This window comes from Drosophila yakuba, chromosome 3L (assembly GCF_016746365.2).
Source record: "Drosophila yakuba strain Tai18E2 chromosome 3L, Prin_Dyak_Tai18E2_2.1, whole genome shotgun sequence".
Lineage (NCBI taxonomy): Eukaryota > Metazoa > Arthropoda > Insecta > Diptera > Drosophilidae > Drosophila > Drosophila yakuba.
The window spans coordinates 179,814-207,597 of record NC_052529.2 but is presented as its reverse complement, the minus strand read 5'-3'; the positions used below and the strand labels follow the sequence as shown (position 1 = coordinate 207,597).

General features: G+C 44.9%; 9 protein-coding genes across 12 annotated transcripts in view; 4 read left to right on the top strand and 5 right to left on the bottom strand.

Annotated features, from left to right (window-relative positions):
• Positions 1-985: 985 nt before the first annotated feature.
• Positions 986-2,507, bottom strand: LOC6532190 (mitochondrial carrier homolog 2). The gene is made up of 4 exons (XM_039373844.2): positions 2,297-2,507; positions 2,068-2,236; positions 1,507-2,004; positions 986-1,446 (listed from the first exon to the last, which is right to left on the bottom strand). The coding sequence occupies exons 1-4, from the start codon at positions 2,505-2,507 to the stop codon at positions 1,374-1,376; spliced, it is 951 nt and encodes a 316-aa protein (XP_039229778.1). The 3' UTR covers positions 986-1,373.
• On the bottom strand, positions 2,425-8,624 carry LOC6532188. The gene is made up of 5 exons (XM_015193719.3): positions 7,015-8,624; positions 6,248-6,596; positions 5,896-6,188; positions 4,895-5,837; positions 2,425-2,580 (listed from the first exon to the last, which is right to left on the bottom strand). Exons 2-4 carry the CDS (start codon positions 6,578-6,580, stop codon positions 4,934-4,936), a joined length of 1,530 nt encoding a protein of 509 aa, XP_015049205.1. The 5' UTR covers positions 6,581-6,596; positions 7,015-8,624; the 3' UTR covers positions 2,425-2,580; positions 4,895-4,933.
• LOC26535413 (tRNA pseudouridine synthase-like 1) lies at positions 2,913-4,090 on the top strand. The gene is made up of 4 exons (XM_015193720.3): positions 2,913-3,048; positions 3,105-3,233; positions 3,291-3,605; positions 3,661-4,090. The coding sequence occupies exons 1-4, from the start codon at positions 3,002-3,004 to the stop codon at positions 4,088-4,090; spliced, it is 921 nt and encodes a 306-aa protein (XP_015049206.1). The 5' UTR covers positions 2,913-3,001.
• On the top strand, positions 4,098-4,836 carry LOC6532189 (dual specificity protein phosphatase 19). Its single transcript, XM_039373845.2, has one exon. The coding sequence runs from the start codon at positions 4,098-4,100 to the stop codon at positions 4,707-4,709; it is 612 nt and encodes a 203-aa protein (XP_039229779.1). The 3' UTR covers positions 4,710-4,836.
• A 137-nt stretch (positions 8,625-8,761) lies between the features above and the next one.
• On the top strand, positions 8,762-11,163 carry LOC6532187 (arrestin domain-containing protein 4). The gene is made up of 4 exons (XM_002092924.4): positions 8,762-8,902; positions 9,550-10,041; positions 10,096-10,278; positions 10,345-11,163. Exons 2-4 carry the CDS (start codon positions 9,586-9,588, stop codon positions 10,732-10,734), a joined length of 1,029 nt encoding a protein of 342 aa, XP_002092960.1. The 5' UTR covers positions 8,762-8,902; positions 9,550-9,585; the 3' UTR covers positions 10,735-11,163.
• A 254-nt stretch (positions 11,164-11,417) lies between these two features.
• Positions 11,418-13,133, top strand: LOC6532186 (formylglycine-generating enzyme). Its single transcript, XM_002092923.4, has one exon. The coding sequence runs from the start codon at positions 11,456-11,458 to the stop codon at positions 12,464-12,466; it is 1,011 nt and encodes a 336-aa protein (XP_002092959.1). The 5' UTR covers positions 11,418-11,455; the 3' UTR covers positions 12,467-13,133.
• On the bottom strand, positions 12,871-14,444 carry LOC6532185. Of its 2 annotated transcripts, none has more exons than XM_015193718.3 (2): positions 13,575-14,444; positions 12,871-13,501 (listed from the first exon to the last, which is right to left on the bottom strand). In XM_015193718.3, exons 1-2 carry the CDS (start codon positions 14,384-14,386, stop codon positions 13,381-13,383), a joined length of 933 nt encoding a protein of 310 aa, XP_015049204.1. In that variant the 5' UTR covers positions 14,387-14,444; the 3' UTR covers positions 12,871-13,380. The 2 variants fall into 2 exon arrangements, with proteins under 2 accessions (XP_015049204.1, XP_002092958.1); XM_002092922.4 differs by having other exon boundaries at positions 12,871-13,504; positions 13,575-14,441.
• Positions 14,445-14,749: 305 nt separating this feature from the next.
• The window catches only part of LOC6532184 (breast cancer anti-estrogen resistance protein 1), a 26,377-nt gene continuing 13,342 nt past the window's right edge, over positions 14,750-27,784 (bottom strand). For 2 of the 3 annotated variants that reach the window (XM_015193715.3, XM_002092921.4), the window contains exons 2-4: positions 23,272-23,415; positions 20,842-21,105; positions 14,750-17,183 (exon numbers count right to left, since the gene is read on the bottom strand). In XM_015193715.3, the coding sequence (XP_015049201.1) occupies positions 15,339-17,183; positions 20,842-21,105; positions 23,272-23,415 (2,253 nt within the window). In that variant the 3' untranslated portion in view covers positions 14,750-15,338. Of the gene's footprint in view, positions 17,184-17,399; positions 17,560-20,841; positions 21,106-23,271; positions 23,416-27,784 lie in introns of those variants that run through there. The other variant, XM_015193716.3, reaches the window with a different exon arrangement.
• Positions 23,285-27,784, bottom strand: part of LOC6532180 (DC-STAMP domain-containing protein 2) — a 24,406-nt gene continuing 19,906 nt past the window's right edge. The window contains exon 9 of the transcript XR_006245181.1: positions 23,285-23,415. The gene's annotated coding sequence lies outside the window, so the exon portion shown is untranslated. The remainder of the gene's footprint in view (positions 23,416-27,784) is intronic.

Genomic DNA, 27,784 nt, shown 5'->3' with positions numbered 1-27,784 from the left:
TAAATTTAGAAGTTAACGACACTTCTGTAAATGTAAATATTTGTGCGCAAAAAATGTTTTTAATTAATACCATTACGTTAACTCTAATTATTAATTAATGATTATGATTATTAATTTTAATTCTAGTTTTTAGCAAAAATTTAATAAAAGCAAAAAAGCCTTATTTAAAAACAACATTCTTTAGAACGGCACTGTCCTTTACTTTCCCTCTTTATTCTGTATCTCGTTACAAAAGTTCATGTATCCATTTGTCAATTACTGCGGAAGCAAAAGGACTCGAAAGGATGCACATTAAGGGGACTTAGGTGGGCGTACCAGTACAGGGTGCTTGCACAAAACAAACGCTATTTCTAAAAACCGAACTTGGGGATGTGAATAAGATATGCCATCGGCTTACAGCTCCGCAGACCAAATACAAATAAAAATTTTTAGTAAATGTAAATTTTTTGTTTGTTCACTACAGCTCGCAGACCAACTACAAATAAGAATTTTTTGGAGTACTGTTTGCTTGGTAGTATTGGAGATATAGTCCCAGTTGTAAATAACCCAAACTCGTGTTGTTTAAGCCAATAAATTACTCAGCAAAGGAAAAATACTCTAAGAAATGATACTAGCGCCTATCGTAGTTACCACAGGATAACTTACACAAGCTCATACTATCTTTAAGCTTTTATTAGGCTGTACAAATTGTGTAAGGATCAATCAACAATCAGTCAGATAAATTGTATTATAAAAATGAAAATATAGCAGAAATCAAGATAGTCAATTGAATTTGTTTTTTTTTATGGTTCAAGTAAAATAATTTTTTTTCAATACGTTATAAAATGCGCGACAAAAGTAAATATTGTAAAACTTTTTGATTACATCTGGGTTTGAATGACCTTTATACGTGTTGCATTAAAAATAAAGTAAGGTTACGATACATAAGCAATCCAAATTTGAAGTGGCATACAAATTAAAGAATATATATATGAAAAAGTTGTAGTTCCACTGGTAGGGCAAAACGATTTATTTCCAAAATTTTGCAGTAAACAGTAACAATTATATTGGAGCCTGCGCAGGATTGGGAAAGATTTTAGTCATCAATTTCTTCACGATTTCAGTGCTTGTAGGTTGCTGAAAGAAAAGAAAACATCGCGAAGGATGCAGTGCGCAGGACAAACGGACCACGATGAAAGTCCACTTCAACATAGATCTAAACTTGTATTAACAGAATTGTGACTGGGCTTGGAGACAGTAAAGAAAAATGCAGTTGTCTTGGATTTAAGCTTGTCATTGCCGAGGATCCATTGAAATGCAGGGCAAACACAACAAGGCAGTTAAAGTGTGGACTCCAGGGCCAGTTCGTGGTCGTCCAGTCGCGTTGTTGACTTTTACTGGTAACGCGCCAGCTTAGGCAAGGGCGCAAATGAGGTGGATATTACTGGAGAACTGATGGATTGAGACCTGAAAAGTTTATAAGTTATAAGTTACTAATATTATCAATGAGTTCAAGGTAACACCCACCGCCAGAAAAGGGAGCTGCCGCGCTTGAGCTCACCGCGAACCTGCAAATCGTTCCAACAGTCTACCCAGCTCTTGTAGGCCGGCATAATTGGTGGTTGGCCAGCCATCAGGCGTGAGCCACTGACCGCCGAGCAGGTGGATACCACTTGTAGTGGATACAGCAAACTAGATACGGCAAACTGTGTGAATCCGGAATTGTATTGCCTGCCCAACTTGTCCTTGATAACATATTTGTTAAGAATGTAGATCGTGGAGCTGCTGAGCACAAGGCACGCCAAATCGCACAGCAGCTTTGGCACCAGACCGGCAAAGAATCCCGCTATTCCCTCAGACTTCCAGATCTCGCTAACAGAGCCCACTATTGAGGTGTACAAGGTCTCGCGGCCGACAAACTGCGCCATCATGCGCAACGAAATTACGTGAAAAGGATGCGAGGCCACGATTCCGCTCACCGTCAGTACAATATCCCGCTTCAGACTCGTCTTGAACTGGACGTACCTGTGAGAAAGCAAATAAGGAGTTGTAAGGCGATTATTGGGCACGTGGAAATAGAAGACTTACAATTCCTCCTCACTGAGCTGGGAGTCGTCCTTAATCTCCTCTGGCTGCTCCAGACCCAGTTGATCGACCACTCGCTCGCTTACCACCATGGCCACCAGAGAACCCACCAGCTTAGGAGCTAGACCACGGTAGCAGCCGTAGAAGCCGTCGATCCGCCGAATGTGGCCAGCTGCAGGAACACCAACAGAAATATTAGTTTGCTTTCGGCAAAAAGGAACTTTGTACCTACCGTACTGAAAGATGTTCGGCAACTTCATGATCGGCTTGCCCAGTAGCGACTTGCCGGGCAGAGGAGCGATCGGTTCGTAACCCAGCTGGATGAGGGTCTTGGAATACTCGAACGGATGTAGGGCGGCGCTGACGCCCAGCCTAAGACCAAAGCGTATCCAGACATTAACCTCCGTCTCCTCTGCGCGGGCGTGCTCAGGAAAGCCGGCCATTCTAGTTACGTGGTGGGTGGGGTGACTGGGTGCTCTGGTGACTGCTGATGCCGAGGGCTTCTAATTTGGAGGACTGCTGTGCAAAAGACAAAAAAGTATTAGACCGTTGACTGTCTCTCACAAGGTTGCAAGGGCTTTGGGCAGTTGCAAAATTAGACTTTTTTTTTTATTACAAAACAAAATACTTCTGACAGCAATGTGGCCGGGTGCTCCGTTGTTGCTTAATGCCGAGAACCGACTTCCCCATCGATTCATCGATATCTCCCCTCTATGGCGCAAAAACAATTCGGCTGGAGGCAATGCTTTGATTTTGCAAGTAAGTACATTCAAAATAGTTGACTCGTTGATTTGCAGCTTTTTAAATCTGTTGAAATGTAGCTTTCCTTATCATCCAACACATTATTTACAATCCCACCTCTAGGAGCCCAGAGCAACCAGCTGGCCAAGCCCATCTCTAGCGACATGGATGGAGATTGTAGGTTGTGCTGCATAACATGAATAGGTATTTGTTGAACATTTCATACATCGGTACGACTTTCCGGTAAGTGCGTCGAATTGTGAAAATGAATTGGTAAAGCAAGACTTCCCGCCCCTCAGTGGTATTCAAAAGACGGTAAACAAGTTGGAGCAGTCGCGTCTGGACACAAACTCCGTTCAAGGCTGTTTGGAGCTAGCGCTGCGGGTTTTTCACCCAATAAACGAAATACAGACCGTGCTTTCCAGTCGGTAGGTGCATGAGCATATAGATTATCTGTACAGTCTATAGTCTCGCTTAACTTTCAGAACTGACGCCGGTGTACACGCCCTGCACTCCACTGTGCAGGTGGACCTGGAGCGGCCTAATGGACAGCCCTATGATACAACAACTTTAACCGGAGTGCTCAACCGAACCCTTAACAAACAGGGTCTTCCAATCCGAGTGCTCAGTAGTAAGTTGGTGTCCAACTCCTTCCACTGCCGCTACCACGCCATTGGACGGACCTATCTCTACCGCTTTGCCGTAGCAAAGGATCCGTCCTTGGAAGACTGCAATCTCCGGAATAAAGCTTACGAGACTTTCATACCAGTGGAAGAAATCGATCGCTGTTACTTTCTGCAGTAAGGAACTCCGGTAACCCTCATAGGATGTTAGTAACCACTTGTTCCACTACAGATCTTCTAGCTTTGATATCAATAGAGTCCAGGCTGCAGCGCGAATGTTTATTGGGGTCCACGACTTTCGCACTTTTATGAGTGTCAGCCGCCAGAAAGTTAGTCGGGATCACCCAATGTTCACAGTGCGCAAAATCGACGAGATTAATATACGTCCAGGAGAAACGCGGGCACTGTCCTCGAGCGCCATTCTGGCCGCTGAAACATACAACTATTGGGACATCGAGATCAAGGCTAAATCGTTTCTTTACAAACAAGTAAGGCGCATTGTCGGAGCGCTGATCGCTTTGGGTAACGGACGCATCGACGAGAGGTGCCTGTATCAGATGCTCACCGTTCCCTCAAAGAATTCTTGGGATCCCCGTATTCTCCTGGCTCCGGCCTGTGGACTCTACCTGTGCAAGGTGCACTACCGAGATACGGACATTTAAGACCGCAATGATACTGCTGTACGAGCTGCAAAGGCGCATGGCCAATCTGAGACCCACCGCTACGGTTGTGACCACCCCCACCGGTGTGCGCTACATTGAGCGAAGGAATACATCCGACTGCGTGGAGGGCATTGCCCAATGCTCCCAGCAACTGGACCCGCGTGAATACGGCTTTGTCGTGGATACCAAGCCAGACTCTGTGCCCGCCTGCATATTAAGCGACTTTCTTTACCTGGGTTCGCAAGATGCGGTTAGCGCGGCCAACATCAAAAAATATAAGTTAACTCACATCCTTAGCCTCGGCATTCCGACGCCCGAGGTGGAGTGGCCCATGCCAGTAAAATGTAAATTTTTGCCCTGCCTGGATCTGCCGGAAACCGACCTAATGGACTACGTCTTGCCAGTGTCAATGGAGTTTATCGAGGAAGCGCACCGATCACAGGGTTGTGTGCTCGTCCACTGTAACGCAGGCGTTTCGCGATCCCCCTCCGTGGTTATCGGCTATCTGATGAAGCGCCGTGACATGTGCTTCGAAGACGCGTACAATCTGGTGAAATCATGGAGACCATGTATTCAGCCCAATGCGGGATTCATACAGCAGTTGAAGAGGTCTGATTAAAAATAAATAGGCTAAGTAACTTTGAAGGTTGTCGTGTTCATGTTAGTGTTTTTTAGTGTACTAGTCCATGCTTGTTGAACACAACCAAATGATCCACAAAACACTAAAGTTTTAAACATAACAAAAATTTAATCTCTATTTGGTTAGTTGACACAAATTTGGTACGGATGTTCAAAATACGTTACATGAGATTCTTGCATGAAGTCAGGTGCTTGTTCTTTGCTTTAAACAAGGGTGCCCAGGTGTTGAATGTCCATTTCTGAAGCTAGCGAAGTGGCTTGCCTAGAAACAAATTCTTTTTTTTGGACGCTGGTTGAGGTAGAAGAATCTGGGGATCTTAGATCTTCGAACATTTGCTTGGATATTCCCTTGTCCGGTATTATTCGATCCGATAAGTTCCTGTCACTTAGTGCATGATGCGTTAATCTCTGGTTAAAATGATCTGCCACAAAGAGTTTCTTAACAACGTGCAGCCAGTTCCCAGGGGGTTGGAGATCAACTAAATGTGACGAGGAAGATTGGCTTAGCTGATCCTTTGCAACTGTCTTTCTTCCAACGGCAACAGCACCTTCTTGGACGTCACCAGATACCGTAGTCTCAAATTCACGACTCAAACATTCAAGCACAGCCAGTTTGGCTTTAAGCTGTTCATTGGCCGTGAAAAGTTTTCGTTCCACATGGTGGATATCCGCCACCTGAGCAGCCAATTCTGTATCGAGTCTTTCGATTTGTACTAGCACCTCGCTCTTCGTTTGGTACGCCAGCTTCACCTGGTGCCTACGTACCTTGGAGTGCAGGCTGAGCAAAAGTTCCTCTTCACATTGCAATTTTTTGTTTACCGCGTGAATCTTTTCTAGCCAGTAAAGTCGGATCTCGTCCTGGCCAGTGTCACTGTTTAACGCCGATCGGAAGGCTCTATCTAGAGGCCTATCCTCATCCATGCCTGACATTGCCTCAAAGTTCCGATCTTCCTGTGTCCCCTGTGCCTTCTCTTTAAAGTCCTGGCCCCTTTCCTGGGACTCATCCAAGTCCTTTAAGTATGTCTCAAGGAGGTAGTTTTTACCCAGCTCTCGCTCCCTCACCCGGTGCTTTTCCTCCTCGATTTTGAGGATCTGTCGATCCTTTTCGCTGCGGAAAGACGTTAATGAAAGTCGGAAATACTCGGAGAGATAAAGTCATAACTCACTGCAACATGGTCATTTGCTGGAGTATGGTTTCATCTTGGGCCAGGATAATGGTAAGCAGACTCTCGTTCGGAGTTAAGTGGTCGTTCTTCTGCTGCAGCTTCCGGCTTCTCTTTGACTGCTTAGTGTTGGTATTGTCCGTGGTCTTAGTGGAGGGCAGCACCTTGTGTTTGCCCCTTCGCCGGAAACGCATGCTCCGCGAACTGTCTACTGGACTGCCCATTCCACTGTCCTTATCGGTCGTCGGGATTTGTTTTCGATTTGAAGTGGCCAAATGACGAAGCTGGAGCTGGTACTGTGTGAAATAAGGATATTTAGAATGGTGATAAACGTTCTGCTCGGGAAATCGTTTACTTCCTCTTTCGGCATAGCGTGAAGGCTGGCGATAACATCAAAGAGTCTGGCACTGCTATCCAAATACTCCTCGTAGTGACGCTGCTTATGGACAATGGCAAACTGCTGTGGATCGGGTACTTCTTCCTTGCTGCGCACATGTTGCTGGGGAGTTTGGTAGCTGATTAGCGCGCAGATTAGATCTGCGCAGGTGGTGCTTGAGTCCACGCCGGATATCCAGTGCTCCTCGCCGTCGACCCAAATGGAAAAGCTATCCGAAGGAGAGGAAAGCAAGCCTATGGCTTCGTCCCCTGGCGCTGCTAAGCTCTGAATCCCAAAGCCGTTAGTGGTCATTGTGTCAGCTGGCGTTCTGTCGAAGCAGCACAAACGAAGGGGTTAGCCAAAAGAGTACCTTGGTTATGCTAATACAGGTATTGTAAAGGAAGGGTCGCGAACAAAACATTCGGTGTAATTTATGCAACCTATCCGTTGGTAAGCGGAGCAGACAATTAGTTAACAGTTCTTCTTTAGAATCAGGTGCTCTCTTCGGCTTCAACCGTTCACAACGTGTCAAGATCGGTCATTAGCTGGTTATGAAAATGTGTGGCAACTTGACTAATGTATTATGCTTCGAAAGGATCGCTGATGAATTAGAACCAGCCTTCCCCAAGTAAACACTGGATGACTCATGGGGCGGTGTTATGAGTGCCTTGTTGTTACAGTTTCAACTTTCTCGCGTTACACTGGCCCGAGCGAAGACAGTTTTAAGTTTTCGTTGCGTGCCTTACCAGCGCGCTCGCTATCATCGCCACAACTGAGACACTGCACCAAGTCGGACATAGAAGCAGCTCCATTCCAGGGAGAGCGAGCCAGAGAGGCGAAACAAGGCAAGAGCAACGAAAACAGTGGCCAAAACGCTCAGCTTGTAGAGATACACCTCTTGATTTTCTCTTCGAGACTAAGCTTACGGTATCGTTGGTAAGTTTATGGTAAGTTTGAAGTGGACCGGCCACTCCCCCTCCGTGATTGATGCTACGCCGAGATATTCTCTGCCTCCAGGCCTGGCTTTCGCTATTATTATAAAAGACGGAGATAGGCTTACTATAGTTCCTACGTAGCCGGACCTTTAGAAAAGCGATAAACCGAGCTGAGATTCGGAATTCGGCTCGGTGGTGCGCGGAGCAGCTTTGAAACCACACTGACTCCGACTCAAGTATACTTAATTGTTGGCTCCACGAAACTCCGAGTCCAAGCGATTATCATTTTGCACCAAACTAGTATAGACGTCTACAGTCGAAACAAACTAATTTTCAGATACTCTTTACTGCCGAGGTCACAAACGGGAAATCTTTGGACCCTCGTTTAAAATTGTCTTCGTGGTAGATTCTTGGGTCATTAAAAGACTACAATTCTCACCAATGAAGCCGAGAAACATTGAAATGGAAAGCTCTAGTCATTACCACTAAATGCCACTAATGTAGGGAGAAATCTAAAAAGACGCTCGGAAAACTTAATTACGGAAGTGATTTGTTTTCTCTCATAAGCAGCATAGTCTTAAGAGCGATAAGTTTCTGAGTCCATATAGTTGGGCCACCGATGGATCTTAGCTCGTTCCAATATTACATATCTCATTGAATACTTTGTCGATCACCAGTTGGTGAATACAAAGCTATTACTTACAGAATACTTTGACTGAGGGTTACAAGGTATCTAACAGATGTAACACAGGATCTATCACTGACTTGGACTTATTTTCAGGGTATAGCCTGGCACCGGCTGCCGAGCCATTCACCGATTCGGTTTTCGCAGCCAGTGATAGTTTACTTGGCTTTTGGCCTTTCATTTTCATGAGCTACAGTTGAGGTTCCTCGATTTGGATACCTTAAAACAACACATAACCGGTATGAAGTGCATGCATAATGCATAAATGTGTGCCACTAAATGCATTTTAGTCTGCACACGATTTGTTGACTGTGGACTGTGGATACATGCCTGTGGAATACGGGCTTGGTGCCTGAAATACAGATTTATAAGTTAAGTTTTTCTAGGTGCGACCGTTTAACACAACATACACCTGCTGCGCTATAGTGGGGCTGCTCCGCGAGCATTGCCAAATTTGATTAGAAAATTGCTTCTATAATCGATTCCGTTCGAATGGCTCAGACAACCTGGCGGGGTAACCGCTGAGGTGACAATTTGGTAAAAGTCGACGTTTTCTAAGGGTTTCCCGTATCAGGTTCTCATTGTTGTGGCTTGATCTTTTGTTGTCAGTGGGTTTTATCCGGTTGAATTTATTCAAGAAGAATCCACTATGCGTATCCTGTGAGCACGCTGGAAAGGAAAACTCAGCCATGTATTACATGAATGCAAAACGTAGTAAAAACAAAAGCAAGCTACTTATTGGCATATTACAACATCAGCTGGCTCTGGCTGTTTCTCTCTCAACCGATCGGTCGCAAAAACGCGCTCAAAACAAGTTGTTAAGCCGACTTCTCAGCCGCAAACTGATGCATGACGACGACTACGACGACGATGATCAGTTGCCAAACAATCGCTAGAGAGCGTGGTCGAGATCTAGCCAAACGAATCGCGCTCAGAGCCAGAACGGGTTGAATCGGATCGGTTTGGACTGGATTGGTGTTCCGATCTGGCCAAAAAACACCTTTGTGTGTACAGGTATTTGCAAAGCGATCATTAATTCAAGTGCGCCCACCACAGTGATCTAGAGAAAACAATTGATCTGTTGGGGACAAACACAAAGTTTTGAACAATACGAATGTGGTCCATCGAATGGCAGTGGCTCGGTGGGAATCCGCTTTCCACTAGGAAATTACGTCAGTTTCCTCTTCGGGTTCGTTTCCCCATCAGCACAGCAATCCTCAACATTGTCACCAGTGCACCAAACAGGCTTGCCGACTATGGCAGTTGTAGCTTACGCTTTTGGTAAAGATGTACTTACTGGAGTCTGGCCCAGAGTTGTGGGCGCGGGCGTGACACGGCCGACATGCTTCATGAGCCGACCTTGCAGTGGATGCTTAAATGTTCGGGGCTTTCGTGCTGCATAGTTGTGCACGCAGCCATCTCTTGGCCACACCAAACTGGTTTTGCTTCCTTTACCCGCCTAGATGCTACCCACATAAATATGCAAACAAACAAACATACGGCGTATGTGTGTATGTGAGGCCAGTCCACGGTAGTACACGGTCTCAGACCGAGCCAGCTATGACGGATAAGTTGTCATTAACCAAACCGAATTGACGCGAGCCGAACGGGTCATATATTTGGCAACCTTGTTCTGACGAATTTCTTTGGTTTTCCCTCAGGCGTACGGATGAAATCGGCAACAATACGGAGCCACGATGCCGCGCAAGCTGCTTAAATTCCTTATCATCTTCGACAACACTTCTCTACTGTACTTCCCGGGCCAGTTCCTCTCCGGACGGGTTCTAATCGAACTGCAGGACGAGACCCCTGCTTTGGGACTTCATTTTCATGTGGTAGGCGAAGGCGTGGTGCGCAACGGGCGGCGGCAGGAGCGGACATATGATAAGGAGAACTATATCGACTTCCGAATGCGGCTCCTGGGAGACGTAGACCAAGGAGGTCCAGCCATACTCTCGCCAGGAATTCACAGCTTCCCCTTCAAACTCGGCTTGCCACTGGGCCTGCCATCTACATTTCTCGGTCGATATGGCTGGATTCAGTTCTACTGCAAGGCGGCGCTCCGCGAGAACAATGGCATAATCCACAAGAACCACCAGGTCTTCATTGTGATGAATCCCATTGACTTAAACCTTGAGAAGCCCATCTTAGCAGTAAGTAGCGTTTCCAATCCTGTTGATCAAAAACTCACATTTCGCATGACTTAGCAACCTTTCACCTGCGAAGTGGAGCACAAGCTTGGCGTCGTCTGCGTTGGTGGAGGTCAGATTAAGTGCAGGGTGTCCCTTGATCGCGGTGGCTATGTGCCCGGCGAGAATATTCTGGTCACTGCATTCATATCCAACTACAGCAATGTGTCCATTAAGCGGACTAAGGCATCGCTCACTGAGGTCGGTGTTCCCACATTCAAATGGCTAGTTACAATTCATTCATCTTGATTTTTTTGGTTTTTTTAGACCATCGAGTATTTGGCGCGGGGAAAGGTGGTGCAAACGGAAAAGAGGGAGCTGGCTGTCTTAGTTCGCGGCAAGATCCGTCCGGGGGCCAAAGACGAGTGGCACAACGAGCTTTACGTTCCGCCCCTGCCGCCGACCAATCTGCATGGCTGCCACCTGATCAAGATATCCTATGACGTGTTCTTTGTGATCGAACCCAAGTCCATGGAGAAGGAGATTAAGCTGCAGCTTCCCATCGTGCTAGCGACGTACCCCTTCCGACACTCCGGTGATGCGGTCAATGCCAACACATGGCCGGAATCGGTGCTTAAGCCGGACACACACACCCACTATCCGTCCACCCTGCCCATATTCCGGCCCTGGCTGCACGAGAAGCCTAGCGAGGCATAGCCGCGGCTCTTAGGATTTCCGTGTCTCACAATTTGTTAACACCGATTTGCGCCATACAACAATTTAAACTTATTTAACTCATGCTTACTGTTTCCAATGTTTTTGGTCTTTGCACTTGTGTGTTTCCAATTCGTTTCCAAAAATTGTTTCATGATTAAACTATATCATTTACTGTTTAAGTTTTTAAAACAAATACAAACAAAAATTAACATAAAGAATAGACCTTTATAAATTAGCCAATTGGCCATAAAGCCAAAATATTGTGGGTTAGATATTATCAGCTTGGTAACACCGCACTCATCAGCCTTCTTACTACACTTACTGTTAAAAGGTTATAATTTTTAAAAATTTCCGCTAAAGTAACTTCTTAAATAGTTAGATTATGAAAGAAATGGTAATCTACCGTCAATATAGTAACATAACTAAAAATGGACTAATAACTTTATAAAAACTAGGCTGCAAGCGTGAGGCCTCCTACTTCTTAATCAGGAATCAACAATTGAGTGGAAAAATCGGTTTTGGGTTACACGAACCAGTTCAACAAAGTACCTATTTTTTATACTTTGGTCATCACCTTTTTTTGTAATTTGTGGTTCCCCGAAGTATGGAGTAGTTTGCTTGAAAACACTACCGCCAAAAGTATGCTACACAAATGAAATTTTAAAGGCTGGCGTGTTAGGTATTGATTGCAAAAATTAAAAGGGCCACACTGCGCATCGAGATGAAAACAATTTCTGTCGTTCTCTTTACGTGGATAATTGCATTCCATAATGTATCCAGCGACTGTGGCTGCCAAAAACTGAACCGGGAGACCCCGGATATTCCGACGATTTCTGAACAAGTGTGCCAGCAGCGGGCACAGGGTGCACACAGCCACTACCGGGATTACTATGGCGAACTGGAGCCAAAGATTGCTGACATGTCCCTCGTTCCGGGAGGCACGGTTTACGTGGGCACCGACCAACCGCACTTTCCGGCGGACCGGGAGGCTCCGGAACGGCAGGTCAAGCTGAATGACTTCTACATCGACAAGTATGAGGTCTCCAACGACGCATTTGCGAAGTTTGTCCTGCAGACGAACTACACCACGGAGGCCGAGCGATTTGGCGACAGTTTTCTGTTCAAGAGCCTGTTGAGCCCATCGGAACAGAAGGACCTAGAAGATTTCCGAGTGGCGAGCGCCGTCTGGTGGTACAAGGTGGCCGGCGTGAACTGGCGACATCCCAATGGCGTGGACAGCAATTTGGACAACCTAGGCCGACACCCGGTAGTACACGTCTCGTGGCGCGACGCAGTGGAGTACTGTGAGTGGGCCGGCAAGCGTTTGCCCAGCGAGGCGGAGTGGGAGGCGGCTTGCAGGGGCGGCAAGGAGCGCAAACTGTTTCCCTGGGGCAACAAGCTGATGCCAAGGAACGAGCATTGGCTGAACATTTGGCAGGGAGACTTTCCCGATGGCAACCTGGCTGAAGATGGCTTTGAGTACACCAGCCCGGTGGATGCATTCCGACAGAACCTGTACGACCTGCACAACATGGTGGGCAATGTCTGGGAGTGGACGGCAGATCTGTGGGACGTAAATGATGTTAGCGATAACCCGAATCGGGTAAAGAAGGGCGGTTCTTATCTGTGTCACAAGTCCTACTGCTACAGGTACAGGTGCGCTGCCCGCTCGCAAAACACAGAAGACAGCTCGGCCGGCAACCTGGGTTTCCGGTGCGCCAAGAATGCGTGAGTTGTCATTGTGGGCAATTCTGCAAAACTCTGTTTTTTTTTATAATATATATATTTTATGAATACAACTTAGCCGATGTTTACATTCCTATTTTTGATAAAACCTTTGGCAATATTTGGTATATTTCTTAATGCCGCACTTGATGCATTCCATCGGATGCAGCCTATTTAGGCAAAAGCAGTGGAACGCATATGCGGCACCGCAGATGCATTAGAAAATACTGTTAGAAAAGGCACCTAACCTGCAGCACATAAAGCCTGTTGTAAACTCGGGTGAAAGAAAAATGAGTTCAGAGGACAGACAGATTATGGACCTGTCCCAGTCATCTACACTCCTTTAAGCAGGTGATTCTTGCGTAAACTCAAACGCACAAGCTAGCTAATCCGATCTACAACATTACGATATTAATTATAAAGCGGTTTTATGTTTAGTCATGGGACACATATCTTTCAACCAAGTTAGCAAAAAGATTTTATGCACAATTCAATAACTGGAAATTCATACATATTCAATGCAAATATTGCTATTACAAGTGATTAAATAAAAACGTAACAAATAAGAATTACTTCAAATCCCCAAGTTGGGATTATTAAATTAAATTAATATTCAATTAGATTAAGAGTTCAATGTATTCAAAGCTACTTAAATAAAAACGTTCCAAACTAAACCTTTTTCACAACGATATCTTCCTCTACACGTTTTTAACTTCTCTTAATTTTAAACGAAAGCATATATGTGTGCAATGAATGTAGCTTCGAATTCATTCATCAAAATATTTAACATGATATTTCTTTTCCGGAAAACCATCCGCATTCTTCGTATATAAAGTTATTTTAATAAAAGTAAATAAAAAGAAACCTACTGTGCCTGCACAAAGGCCTTATTCATAAAGGATTAACTTGCGTGAATTAATATTAAAGCTCCCGCTGCTTTCGTTTTCTTGTGCGATAGTTTTGGCGCCTCCTTTTGGCCAAGGCGGCCTCGTTCGGACGTGGCGGCGGCTCCGGCATGAAGGGAAGAGGTTTTAACTGTCGGCTACTGAAAAGCATAAGTACATGAAAAAGTAATGCAAATACGAGTCTATGCGGGTCTATAATTTTCTACGTACCAACTTTTGCAAATGTCGCAGGAGCCAGTAGACGGATCACTGTGCTTTTCCCACAGACTATCCCGGACCAGATAGTTGCACCATCCCTTTGTGTGGCAGTACATGAAGAACGTGGGCTTGTTGTACCTGGGGTCCTGGGCGCACTCCTGTGCGTGTTTGATCCAGCCAGAATTGATGGTGTGCACACATTCGCATCGCGGGCACCGCGGCCAGGAAAGCACCTCCTTGGTGGTCACCCACTTTTGCTCTTTCTGCGTCGCAGGTTTCATGTCGGGAGCTACCTTAATCCGATCCTTCCTATCCCTCATGACTTCTACTGTTTCTTGAGAATCCTGCGCATCGATGTTGAACTCCTGCTCGTTCAACGTTCTGACTTTCGAGATCACCAGATCAGACCGGGAGTGGTGCATCTCCTCTTCGTGCACAACCGTAGGATCCAAAAGTGGCTCTTCTGTCAGGGTATTCTGGGGCTCCTGCGCCTCCTCCTCACTCACATGGCTGGAAATAGAGACCGGCCGAGCGAGTTCGGGTTGAAGCTCTTTCAGCGAGGGACGGCCTAGCAAATCCGGGTTCGCGGTCTCGTGCCAGGGTTCAGTGTAAACGAAATAGTGCAGGCCCTTGAAGCACTTACTGTGTTTCTTGTTGAGATCTTTGAGATAATTCAGGTCTCCGGGCGTGCCACAGAAGGCGCAATATTTTGGGGGAGATTTGGCGCAGCAAAAGCAGTGGAATTTGTATGATGCACCGCCCACGCAATATGGAATAGTATCTGGCTCGAAGCCGCAGCGGCAGCAGGAAAGAGTGGGCGCCATGGCGGAGGAAACTTGAAATGCGTGGGAGTGTATGGCGCGATAAATAGGGAATGCAAGGGAATGTCAAAAGTTCTTGTGTGTAGGAAAGCGCTGAATGTGCTGGATGATAACTGTATCGATATGTATCGATAACAAGCCATCGATGGCGTACTTTTTAAAGTTGTCAGCGTGGACGTTGTCTTGTAAAAGATTAGCTAAAAATAAGAGAACATTTTGTTGAGCAGTTGTCCCAAGGAAAAACACACTTGTGAATACCAAATTATGAGCAATCACTTTTGAATTTTATGTAGTTCAAATGTTGCCGCCCGGATGTAGAAAATGTAACCAAACTGCAGCGTTCAGATTTTAATATTTTATGGTTTATTTTTAGTTTATTCGAAGTCTTTAGTTTATTGTTCATATTACATACTGATTTCTTGGTTGTTTACGATTTATGTGTGTATGCTTGTATATCGCTGACTGTAGCTGCCGTGGCGCAATTCAAAATATTGAGTGTAAATCTTTTAGATTCTGACTATGCAAGTATAATATATGCGTGCTTAACCTATGCAGATGGTTATGTGGTGGTACGGCTAAGTTTATGCTCTAGAGTATACAAAACTATGCTGAAATGCTTCACTGATACAACATTGCTAGTGGACATGGCGGGGGCTTGGGAATATGCTAATTTACATCGTTATGGGCCAGGGGAGCTTACTATGTACAGTATCGGAACTTAGGCTAGCCTGAACCAGGGTTCTGGCGGGGATGGCGCGATCGGGCCATGTGGCTATGGTGCTGTGCATTTTCAGATGTTTTGCTCAAAATATCACAATGCAAAATATAAGCGGCAATTGGGTCAGGATATGCCGATGTCAGATACACATGCATATCCTACATCTACCAAAGCGCGGACGATGCTGGAAGACCTGGCTACACGCCTCTCAGCTAATACTGGTTGGCAGAAATCCATTCATGCTCCCACTCCCGCCGCCGTCGACAGATGAACTGCCTGCAGCATGACCGCCTTGAGTTCCCGGGCCAAGTTGTTGATGTGCACCACCGAATCGACCATCTCCTGGACTGCACTACCGCTGGGGAAGTGGGCTGCCGCCTTCTTCGACTTCAAGACGCAGGTTTTAAGGGCTTCGGAGAGGGCGTTGGTGCATCGCAGGATTTTCTCCCGCAGCGCCTCCTTTGAAATGTTACGATAAACGTTGTCGCCTATGGTTACCAGGTTGTGGGCGCTTACTACCACAAACTTTCCATATGCAATGAAGAACTTGGGCGGTTGGTTCTTCTCCACTGTCTCCAGGAACGAATCAATGGCCTGCATCAAGTTGCCCATATGGGTAGAGATCTGTTGGGCGTAGTAGCGCACCAGCTTCTTGTCCTTGTCGGTCATCTCTGGCGACTTGCAGGGCGTCGTAGGTGTCGTGCGCGCCGTGGGCGTGGTTGGAATCGATCCAGATCCAGCGCCCATGGCGGAACTCTCAGCAGTCCGGATAACCGTATCGAACTGCGTCTTCAGGTCAGCGGAAATAGCCTCACGCAAAGCTTCGTTTTTTCTGGCAGCTGCATCCTTAGATTCAAAGGCCACGTAGTCGTAGTCCTCCAGCCATTCTGCGCTGCCCCGACTGCCCTCGAATGCTCCAGTTCCTGATCCTCCGTTCTGACTCGCGGTTAGCTGCCGCTTAAAAAGAAGCGAGGCGTTGCCCTGGATGAAACTGGTGGTGGAGCGCACATCCTCGGTGAGCGTCTGGGCACAAACCATCAGTTGGTCCAGTGCGTCCGGTGGACGACAGCCGTGCTTCTCGTCACTTCTGGCCAGCTGATCTACGGACCAGGCGCCCTGGGCATCGAGGGATTCGGAGGAGTCGTGAATAAGCTTGTTGGCATCCCGCAAAGCCCGCACCAAGGGCCGCAGCTTGAGGGCCAGGTTTCGGTCCTCCGAACGCGTAGCGTTTCCCAGGGCTCCCTCCCCGAACTCTGCCAGGTCGTGGAGTGTGGTGCGCAGGCGCAGGGCGGCCAGTTTCAGCTCCATGATGGCCGGCTCGAGTTGAGCGCGGGTGCGCCAGTTGGGCACTACGAAACTCAGCAATCGGGTTATGGCGGCAGTAGTCTGCTGTTGCAGCTTTGCGAGTGTTTCTAGTGCGGAGGAGAGCTCTAGAGGCAGTTCTTTGGTAGTAGTGACGGCGGGTGTAGACAGCACTCGGTTGTCCTGCTCCTGCAGCGGAGGCAGCGGAAAGTCGTAGGTCAGCCCACTTTGTTGGCGACGCACAGGAAGCGGATTTCGGCGAGGGATATCGTAGTCCGGCATGTTGGCCAGTGAGGAACGGTTTGAGCTGGATAAACTCAGGGAAAGGCTGTCGCTGGTCAGCAGTGAGGAGGCGGAGCTGCTGGGCGTCATCTGTGACATTTGCTGCTGGAGATGGCTGCTGCCTAAGATCAGGGGTCGTGGTACATCGTACGACTCCTCCGCGATGGAGGCGGCCACGCTTTTGAGTGTCTCGAACCGGGCGCCTAGACTGGAGCTGGAGGTCGTTGTGGAGCTAGAAGCCTTGGGAAAACCGCTTCTGGGACTGTCGTAGTTCAGCGGCACGGGCGTGGCCGGCTTGGGTATGTCATAGGTCTCGAACTCGCTGCCATTTCCGTTCTGGCGGGGACTCGACATCATTGCAAAGTTCTGGTAGATGCTTTGGTTGCTATAGATCTGCTGCTGCGGCGGGCTGGGCGCGGCTCTTGCTCCAGATCCTGTCGCTGATCCGGGCGAGTAATTGTAGATGTAGACATCACCGTGTCTCTGCGGCGTGATTACCTATGGGTGAAGAGTATTAGTAACATGCGGTTTCACTGTCTTTGGGTGGTTCAATTCAGTTTTCCGACTATAACTACACTGCCACAAACCCCACACTGCCTGCCGCAAAGTGGCTTATCGATTTTCCTGTTCTCTGCATAAGGCCCTTTTAAAAAAAGTACTAAAGAAGTCGTTGAACAAAAAACACATCCGGGTGTGGCTGCGAATTCCTCTCACCTTTTTTGGGCCCCTCCTCCGCCTCTTGTGCCTATCACATCTTGCTTAAATTTACATTTATAAAAAATGTGCAGTATAACTAAAAATTTCAGCTTAGAAAACGTTGCCGTCGGAAGGAAAAACTTGACTGCGAGAGCGGGCCATAGAGGACTGAGTAGGGTTGTGGAAAAGTCGGGAAAATAGAAAGGAAATTTTATCGGGCCTGCGCAATGGCCATCTAGGATATACAGGTACAATTCAAGCTGTTCAGTGTCAAGGCAAAGGACGGTAAGTACAAAATGTCCAAGATCAAAAACAAACTAACATGAAAGTAGGTAAAAAATTCCATACACGCCTTTTTCTTAAATTTTACTATATGGAATTTTCAAAAGCATTGCATGAAAATGACTCTTATTGAATGAGGATTGTGGTTGAGAGCTGGACTATAGGTCTTTGCTACCTACGGAGAACTTGAGCCTGAAGGGAGCTCTCGATTAGGCCAGGCCTTCCCTCCAAAGTCCTATGTTCTTAAAGCGATTCGATTCGGCTTTGTTTGAGTTCAACAAAATGCCCTGTGACATGCCAAAACAGAATCAAAGGGCTGCAGCTGCAGTCCAGGAAAAGAATCCGCCAGGTGCGGAGAGCATGCCACTATCTAATCAGTGGGTAACGGTCAAGGCAGCTGGGACAGGCCAGTCGGCTAGCGACATTTGAAGTGCCAACTAGACCACCTGAAAGTAGGTCGACGTCAAGAGCTGAAATCGACCGTGGCTCAGCAGGAGCTAAGCATTGTCTTTATAGGACCCACGTGTTGGGAATCCCTTTTCAGTGCATTTTGCGTGACTTAAAAAAAAAAAGCAAAATGCTAAAATTTTCCACTTTGTTGTGACTAAGTGAATGGACAACTTTGCCAAGGCATACATCCGAGATTTCAATATATTTTACGTATGTAGGTAGTGACTTGGGTTGGGCGGTCCAACAGAGACATCGCATTAAAGTCCGTCCGCCAGTCGGGTTTCTTTTCTTCTTTCGTTCAACTCTCCCTATTACAATTGCATCTTGATGGCCTGCGGTTCGAATACCCCGCATGCTATGTGTAATTCCAGATACTGGGCGTGTAAAAAGTGTCATGTTTTATGTTCTTGTTTAAATTCCAAACCTAAATACAGTAGCGTGCTTCGAGATTATCATCTCCACGGTTTCGCAGCTTGTTCCTTGCATTTCAATGTACATTTGAGTTATCGGCTGATCATCACATTTCTGCCTGCCCCCGTTAAATCTGAAGGGCTAAGATTGCCCGACGAATTTTTCTGGTTCTGGGTCCGAGTCCGATCAAAATCTTAGCATTTCGTCACGTAGGAAGCCAAACAAAGAATCCACATTTGTATGGCCAATGATAATTAGGCAGCGGGTTATCTTTTACCGAAGGGATATGCCAGGGAAAACTACAGCGTCCGTCTCAGGTGGGAATCGACCTTGTTTGGAAGCCAACCGGCGGAGGTTATTTTTCCGCTTTTGCAGTGAATCCGGTTTGCTATAGCAATCGAAGCAATCGGTAGTCTTCGAGTTTCCCCGACTTTGGTCACGCACAAATCTCCGCAGAATTTGAAATAAAAAAGAGTTTTTGTTGTCGCTTTGACTGCATTTTTAACCATTTTTGGGCAGTAAAACAAAAATGACATGTTTTGCTCAAACGCAAAGTCTCTTTTGTGCTCGTTTTGGATCTGGCCATAAATCTTCATTGGCCATTGCCCGTACCAGTGCATTTGGCAACCTGACTCGGCTTCGTTTGGCTTTATGCTCGGTGCGTGACGGAGGTGGATGAAGTTTTAGGGGATAGACGGAGCAATGGAGCTTTGGACCTGCAGAGCTGTGGAACTGTGGAGCTGTGAGGCTGTCTGTATGTGGGCTCAAGGAACTCGAAATTGTCACACAATCTGGCGGCGGCTGCCGTCTAACGGTGCAAGCGAGTTCCCCGGCCAGCCATAAAGTGTAACTCTATGTGGGATGGCCGAGGTAGAAGAATCTGAGCAACACTGCCCAACGATTGTGCAACTCTGTGCGCGAGACATTTCCGTTCTCGATTGACTCGAGGAATGTCGCCATGCACTGCCTTTCCAAGGCGGTAATAAAAAGCCCAAGTTTTGTTTGCGTAATTTACACTTTAAAAGTGCATTTCACCTTTATAGATGTCTGATTTCTGTCGAACCTCTTCAGTTGTTGCAGCTTTCCAATAAGTCTTTTATAGGCTCTGAAATGCGTCAATGATAAATCACACCAACTGGGACTTTCTGCCTCTACAAGCAATCGCATTATCGGTCAAGTGCATTTTTGGAGCCATATTCCATATGACTGATGACGCCTTCAAGTGACGGACTGGTGTTATGAGATTATTCGGACGCAATAAAATCGAACACAAGACGAACAAAAGGCAGCTTTGGGTATTTAGTGCTAAGCTTTTATAGGCAAAAGGTTTCTCTATATCTATGCATCCGCCAGAAAATCTCCCGGTGCAATGTACAGTGGGGCGGACAAATCGCTGGCTCTCCTGCAAACTGAATTTGGATTTATGGTTTTACTTGCCTCCAGTTAAGATTGATAGCTGCCGATAATGCTAGAAAATGTTTACGACTCTGTAATTTGAGTTTCATTTTATTTGATTTGCCTGCGAGTCAGTCATTCACCGAGTCGGCTGGGAAAGCGAAAGTTTCTCCAAGAGCACCATCGCCCATGGATGTGGGCGTGTGTCGAGGTTTCCAAAGGTCGCGGTCTTTGGATGCTAACGGTCAAGTCGGCCAATTAGTTTGAACCGTTTGCATCCCCATTTAATAGGTAATCACTTCCTGTACTGAGTTCGTCGAAAATCTTTAAGTCTCACACCATCATGGACAAGAGATCAGCAACACTTCAAATCTGCAGTCGTGCTCCTTCTATGCTAAATTGTTTGTTTCCTTTAATTTGCAAATCAAATGGAATCAAAGTGAAAGAAAGGCAAATAAAACGCATGTCCATCTGACAAATTGTCAAATTTCGAGTCGAATGCAAAGGGGAAACCAGTTGGACAGCTGCAGACCCCTGCGGACGAGACTATCCCCGTGAACCAAGGATCGGCTCTCGCAACTCTTATTAATTGCACAATTACGACACGCAGTTGTCGTGGAAAAAGCAGGGCATCGCACTCGAGGAGATGCAGATGAATGAGCGATGGACCCCTCAGAGCGAATTGATGGAGCTACGGATCGAGCCGCAGGAGCCGAGAAATTACTTTCTTTCACTTTCCAGACAAATATCATAATTCAGTAGCCGCAAGAGGATGTACAATTTGCAAAGAAACGAAATCAATTAAGATCCACTTCCTCCCGACTGCTGCCTGCTGCCTACTGTTTGCTTTCCATCAAAAAGGCTAACGGAGCGGAAAATTGGGGAATTGACAAGTCATCCGGTATGAGGACGAGCAACATACCTTTGTCGGCGAGGCGTGCCACGATCTCCTCGAGCCGCGAGACGTCGACTCCGCTCCATTACTAGCCCCTGTCGAATGGGAGTTTGAGGACGACACCGCGCTGATGATGGAACCGTTCTCGTATATCTCCGCCGAGCAGATGGAGCTGTTCAGCGTGGCCGTGCTGGCCGCCAGGGACGGAATTGGAGAGCTGGCCGGCGAGGGAGAGAAGCATCCCGAGTCGTACGAGTTCAAGACGCGCAACCGGTTGCCCGGGCAAAGACCCTGAAATATATATAGAGCAATAAAAATATGGTTTAGTTGGATAGTCGGCTGGTTATACAAATCCACATTGAGTACAAAACAGAAAGCCAATTAAAGTGTTAAAATAAAATAGTGTTATAACCACAAGATAGCAACCCTAATTTATAGTTTTCCATGACAAAACAAAATAGACCTGCGAAACTGTAGCAACGAAATGCCTTTGTATGAATAAGAGCTTATTGATGCCAATTGATTTTGATTGGTTTCCTATCAACCGACGCCTTATGAATTATTAACTTAAATGTATATAAATTAATGGACACAATGTGTAAAAAAAAAAACTGTAGTAAAAAGAATGTGGTGGATGGTTTTAATTGCATGCCACATTTCTGCTGTACTGGCTAGACTCACATTCTCAATGCAAGTTTCCACAGAGATTCGTGCGATTCTCCTAAAAGTCGAAGTCAACTGACAATCTTGTCAACATCTGTTTCAGCTAAAAGTGTGTGCCGAAAGTTGATTTCGCTTTTTGACACAGTTATTTATGTTGCTATTAATATTTATGCTACACGTTGTTGCTCTTGTCGGCACTCAATTGGCCGTTTTTGGGTTAATTGTTTCCATTAAAAGGCTTGGCTACTTTTTAATTAGCGACAATTGCCCGACATATGTATAGCGCACCGCTATCGCGTTCATGTTTTGATATCTCACCCAGCACTTCTGATTTCCACTTTGATATATGTTTTGACACTATCGCCGGACGGCGGCCCCACACAAACGAGATATTTTTTGTTTAAGCGGCGCCAATTCAGCTGTTAATTAAAAATTGCTGCCGAAAGACGTGCAGAAATTTAAAAATTTTCCACAACTTTGAAAAATAGTTTTCTCTTTGTGCTTTTGGTCTTTTATAGCTTTATAGGGGGTATGTGGGACGCAAAATACCTACTCAATACTTTAGGGGCAGAGTTCATGGCTTCCTGCAGCAAGTTATCGCGCTGAGATAATTAGCAAAATCTTGTATAGAGAAAGGTACTATTGAGAAAATGTATATATAGCGTTAAAGAGAATGAGTGATGGATTAGGATCCAATGGGTCAATGGGTCATAATTATTATATTAGCGTTCAAGAGTTAGTTTGATATCTCGTTATCCGCCAACCACCAAAGGTACTCAGCTGATTAAAGATTGAAACCGCAACAAAATGCTTCTATCTCTTCAACCAGAGCTCAACTCAAACAGTGAAATTTAAAGTCTTTTGGGGAATTTCCGTATGCAAAAAATCGAAAACAACATTTTGTAAAAAAATCTAATATTTTCAATCGGCGTTTTCGCCATAACTTGACCAAAAATGGGCGCACAGCTAAAATAAAGACAGTTTTGTGCTGCTATTAAACATAGCTAACTATGTGTATCACTACTTTTTTGATTTTCGCAAAAAAAAAATTTAACAAATTTTTGCATTTTTGATAAGGGGTACCATCATCAAAATTTGCGAAAAATGGCCAAAAATTAGCATATTAATGTATGTACATGGATCGATAGGAAATTTTGTTACGAATTCAACGAGCTATGGCATTCCACATTTGGACAACTACTTTTACTGCTATCGAAAAAAAACGTATTATTTTTTATCAAAAAATCGAAAAACAACATTTTGTAAAAAAATCGAATATTTTCAATCGGCGTTTTCGCCATAACTTGACCAAAAATGGGCGCACAGCTAAAATAAAGACAGTTTTGTGCTGCTATTAAACATAGCTAACTATGTGTATCACTACTTTTTTGATTTTCGCAAAAAAAAAATTTAACAAATTTTTGCATTTTTGATAAGGGGTACCATCATCAAAATTTGCGAAAAATGGCCAAAAATTAGCATATCAATGTATGTACATGGATCGATAGGAAATTTTGTTACGAATTCAACGAGCTATGGCATTCCACATTTGGACAACTACTTTTACTGCTATCGAAAAAAAAACGTATTATTTTTTATCAAAAAATCGAAAAACAACATTTTCTTAAAAAATCGAATATTTTCAATCGGCGTTTTCGCCCAATGACCACCCAGTAGGCCCAAACAAATAATTTCGCAAATTAAAGTAAATTAAATGCCAATGAGTTCCATCCAGTAAAATATCATTAAATGGAAAAGTTGCGCAAAGATGCGAGACCGGAGGACCCAACTCACCTGTCGGTTGCGTAGGGAGCAGAGCCACCACCCCTGGAAGCCCTCAGTGTCCTGCTCCAGAACGGTGAGGATGTCGCCCTTCTTGAAGGGCAGCTCGTCCGACGTGTCCGCATAATTATCGTAAATGGCCTTGGCGTAAAGTTTCTGCAAAAAAATCAGTGGAATATTAAATATTAAAAAAGGGTATTAATGGGGCAGAATTCTCAGGATTTTATTTTATTTTGCGTGCTACCCAAATAAAGCGTTTGTTATGTTGTTGTGTAAGCCCAACAATTTCAACCGAATTTTAAAGACGCAGAATCGTCTCACCAGCCACTGACCCTTTCTGCCGACCAAACTTTGACTCTGGCTTCCATCATTCATAAGAACCTCCTCTCCTGATCTCGGTTGTTAGCATGATTTTCGTGTTTCTTTTGCCGGCAAATTTGCAAATGCTTTGCTGCTACCACATTTGAAATAAAGGCTAAAAGTGCAGAGAAACCGAAAAAAGAAAGGCAGAAACAATGCGATTTGGTTTTTGTTTTAGCTCATGCTCGCTTGATTGGTTTAGTTGGAATTCCAGGTCAACTTTTGGTTGGTTCGCCTTTGTTCCCAGTTGGGGTTGCGATTTAACAGTCGTGGCTGGAAAAGAGTCAAGGTCGTACAAAGGTGATGAAGATCACCTAGTCTCCTGACAGCTCACAAGATATCTCTTCTTTCAATTTGCCGTCGGTCCTAAGTTGCTGAACACGACTGTGTACCTTTCGGATAAGCTTTTCGCTCAATGAATGTGTACTTGCCTCTGTGTAAGTGTTTGTATCTGTGTTTGTTGCGGGTTTGGCGAGTTGCTTTTAATTTCGCTTCCGCAACGTACGAAAATCCAAAACGAACGTATGAACTCTGTAAAACTAAAGAAAACAAAAGAGTCACGCTGCTTGCTGCCTGCCACTTCAAGTTCACCTTTTCCCTCCATAACATTACTTTAAACCGTACACAGAAGAAAATAATTGCACGGTTCCCACTATCTAAGAAAGATCCTTCGACCTTCGTTTACACTATAGATGAGGTCGACGAATTAGAAAACAGCCAAAGCGGATCCCCGATTGTTCCCTGTGTAGAAGAAGTGAAAGAGGGCGAGGGAGCCAGCAATTACAATATCGAGCATTCAATAGCAGCTGAACTTTCAACCCGCTGCTCAGGTACAATATGTATGATTATCCGTGTGTATGGGCACAACTTCTGTTCATGTAGTTAGGTAGTTTTAAAACCCGTTTTGCCAGGCGGCGGCGGATATTCTACTTTTCTATTTCGAAAGCGCTTTGGATGCGTTCAAATGTCAAAAGGAAAATGAGCGCACCGCCGGAGTGACACTGGAACGCGATGTGTTGGCCAAACAATACAAAGCCAGGTCCAATGTTTTCTGGGCTGGGCCAGACAGCTCCACATTTACGGCTCCGTAGATCACTAAATGTTAGGATCGAAGACGGCGGAGCAGTGTGTGCTCTCTTCGCTGCCATATCGGCATTTTACTCGGCATTTGACACACCGCTAATTGAAGGGGCAAATATTTAAAGTCCAGAAATGAAAGATTCAAGTTCCGCCTGCAAATAAAGCCCATTCCTGTTCTGTGGCTTGTGGGTTACAAAAATTAGGGGCCTTCTCTACAGTTGTTTGCCTGTTTGCCAGACGACTTTAATTGTTTAGGGAATTCCCCGGCAAAGGAACTGAAATAGATCCACCTCCTGGGCATGTTGTAAATCACCTAAAATGTTTACATGTTCATTTGATTTTAATAAAAGTAGTTAAATCCCATGGACAACGTTTCTGCTACAGAAGTGAGAGTCGCAGGCCGTTTATTGTTTTCGTTGTTTTCACAGTCTGTATGACGGATTACAGCCAACAGCAGTATCGCGGCTTGGAGAGGAAGCAAACTTAAAATCGGTGATTTATGTATTCCATGAGTAGCTTCGATCCATGCCTTTGGTCATTCAATTACTCAGACTCAGCGATTCGCTGCAAAGCTTTTCCACATTTCGTTGTGGCTCATAAGTAACTCAGCAGAGACTGAAAAAGCAAAGAAGCCGCCTTAATGACCACTTCAAAATTCCTCAAATTTTGCCCGCCTTACTGACAAGATGACAATTTGTTTTCATTCTGCGGTCTCAAGAGACCATTGACCACATTAGAGGCAATGTGACTCTATAGTACTGCTTATCCAATTAATGACGATGGCTGATAATATGTCGAATGGAAATGCGAGCTCGTTTTTGCTATTCGACTGATAACACAGCCCCCCAAATGCTGATAAAGAGCCAATATTCTTAAGTCAATCACTGGCTTGCGTGACAGATAATACTTTTATCAATTTTAATTAACGAATTTTGTTGAAATTAAAGAGGAAAACGACCTAGCCTCTCGGGCAATCCTGAAAATGTTGAAGGTGAAAACTTTGTCGGGATTCGGAGTTTAATTATTCGAAGCGCTGAACAGTTCCGGAAAAAAGTCATAGGAAATTGTATACAAACAACACGTTCTACTATCTGTACAATATTGGACCCCCTGAATTTGCATTTCTAGCCGCCAAGTTATCTATTTGTTAGCCCCAAATGCGTCATATTTGAACACTGACGAAGGGACTTTAGACTTTTGCTAGGGCTATGACTGACTAAAGGTTTTCTGAGAAACGGGGAGTTTCAGCCAGCGGAGAATATTACACATTTTTATTGGTCTGAAATAAAACGCCATATGTCGGTGTTGAACTGGTTTCCGTTTGCGAAAATAAACAAAATATTTACTGCTCTCGCGGCGGCCTTTTCGAAACATTTCGTCAGCTCGTTGTGTGCCAAAAAAATAAAAAAAGTAAATTAAAATTTTTGTGTGCCATACAAATTTAAAATTAAAGCAAAGCAAAGAGAAAAAGCGGCACAAAGTGCGGTGTGACAATAAAAACTCAGAGCAAGCCAACATGGGCAGGGAAACACGTTCCAGATGGAGATTGGAAATCGGTGTGCCATTGACGGAGAGTTGCATTGACAAGTGCACGAGGGGCAACTCAGTGTAGCCCACCCGCCACACGTCATTCTGGTTGAGCAGATTGACCAGACTGGACTCAGTGAGTCGGAGCATGTCAGAGACAGGCCAATTGATCCCTTGGTGGCACTAGCCCCACCCGTCAACAATAGATGCCTCGGTCAATTGCAGCTCGCACCACGAGTAACTCGAGTTTATTGCAACTTAGTTACTGATATAGTCCAAGGGTTAATGCAATTCAGAAACTGAATAGACTGAGTAGGGTGAACTCTTGGTCTGAGTAGACTGAGTAGGGTGAACTCTTGGTCTTTGTAACGATGGATCCAAGGCATACAACTTTACAGAAAATTCAACAGTGAGATAAGTCATAAAGTTGGCGGAGGGGCAACATTTGTCATTTAAGCTATCTTAAGCAACTACTGTACGTAAAACGAATGTCGAATATAATGTGAAATACAAATTGTTGGCTTTATATATTAAAGAACAAATTATACGGAATCCACACAAAGTATTATCGACCTTCGCAGCTATTTAAAGTGGAAAAAGTGGAATACACAAAAACGTTGCAAAATTACTTCCTCAGGGAAAAATAAAAGAACAATTGCGGCAAATGAATCAGCCGAGCAAACGAAAAAACATATTTTCAATCATGTCTGTAACGTTTGTTATTGATGTTTTGTACATATATTTTAACGGCTCATTTGTATATAATGAATTCTGTACGATGTTAACACGTAATTTTCAAAAAAGCTTTAACGGAATCGAAAAATACAGAAGACCAGAACTCAGTCATTAAATTTTTAAAAGCTAATCATAACAAAAAGATCAATGATAAGATAAGATAAAGTAAATACAAAGCAAACATTAAATTAAAAAAAATAATCATGAAGCTTTATTGCGAATCGCAATAATAAAAGAATGTCCCGACGATGTTTGCAAATTAAAATGTCCAAAATTATATTAGGAAAAAAATGAAGTCAATACATTTTCAAAACACTTCTTAAGGAGCAAAAAAATCCTATTCTTTAGTTTAATCATTAATTAACTTCCGGTTGCGTCTCAACCAATGTACACGATGTATTTCACGAACTTCCCACATTGACTGACATTCAGATTAGGTCGGTGGAATACCCCGGACGTGACTCATGTCCGAGGAATTCGGTTCGGTGAGTGGCGGCTCTTGCTTTTCTCCTTTTCTTCTAACCAGTTTCAAGAGGGGAATCCACTCCAGAAATGTTTGTTGGCGTCTTAAGAAATGGGAATGAAAATGTATAATAGGCATTGGTGCCTTTAAACGTTCTTAAGCCGACTTATGATGGATTACGATCTGGATCAATTTTAGGCCTTTTTCTGCTGCTTCGTTACGACCAGTTTCCCGTACTTATCGGAAGAAATTTGACCTTTGTTGTGGGTGCCAGGGCCATATAGTACAAGCCATCAGTCACTGCTAAGGTGGTTCACTCCTTAATTGCTCATCACAAGCTCAATGTCACCGGCACAGGTT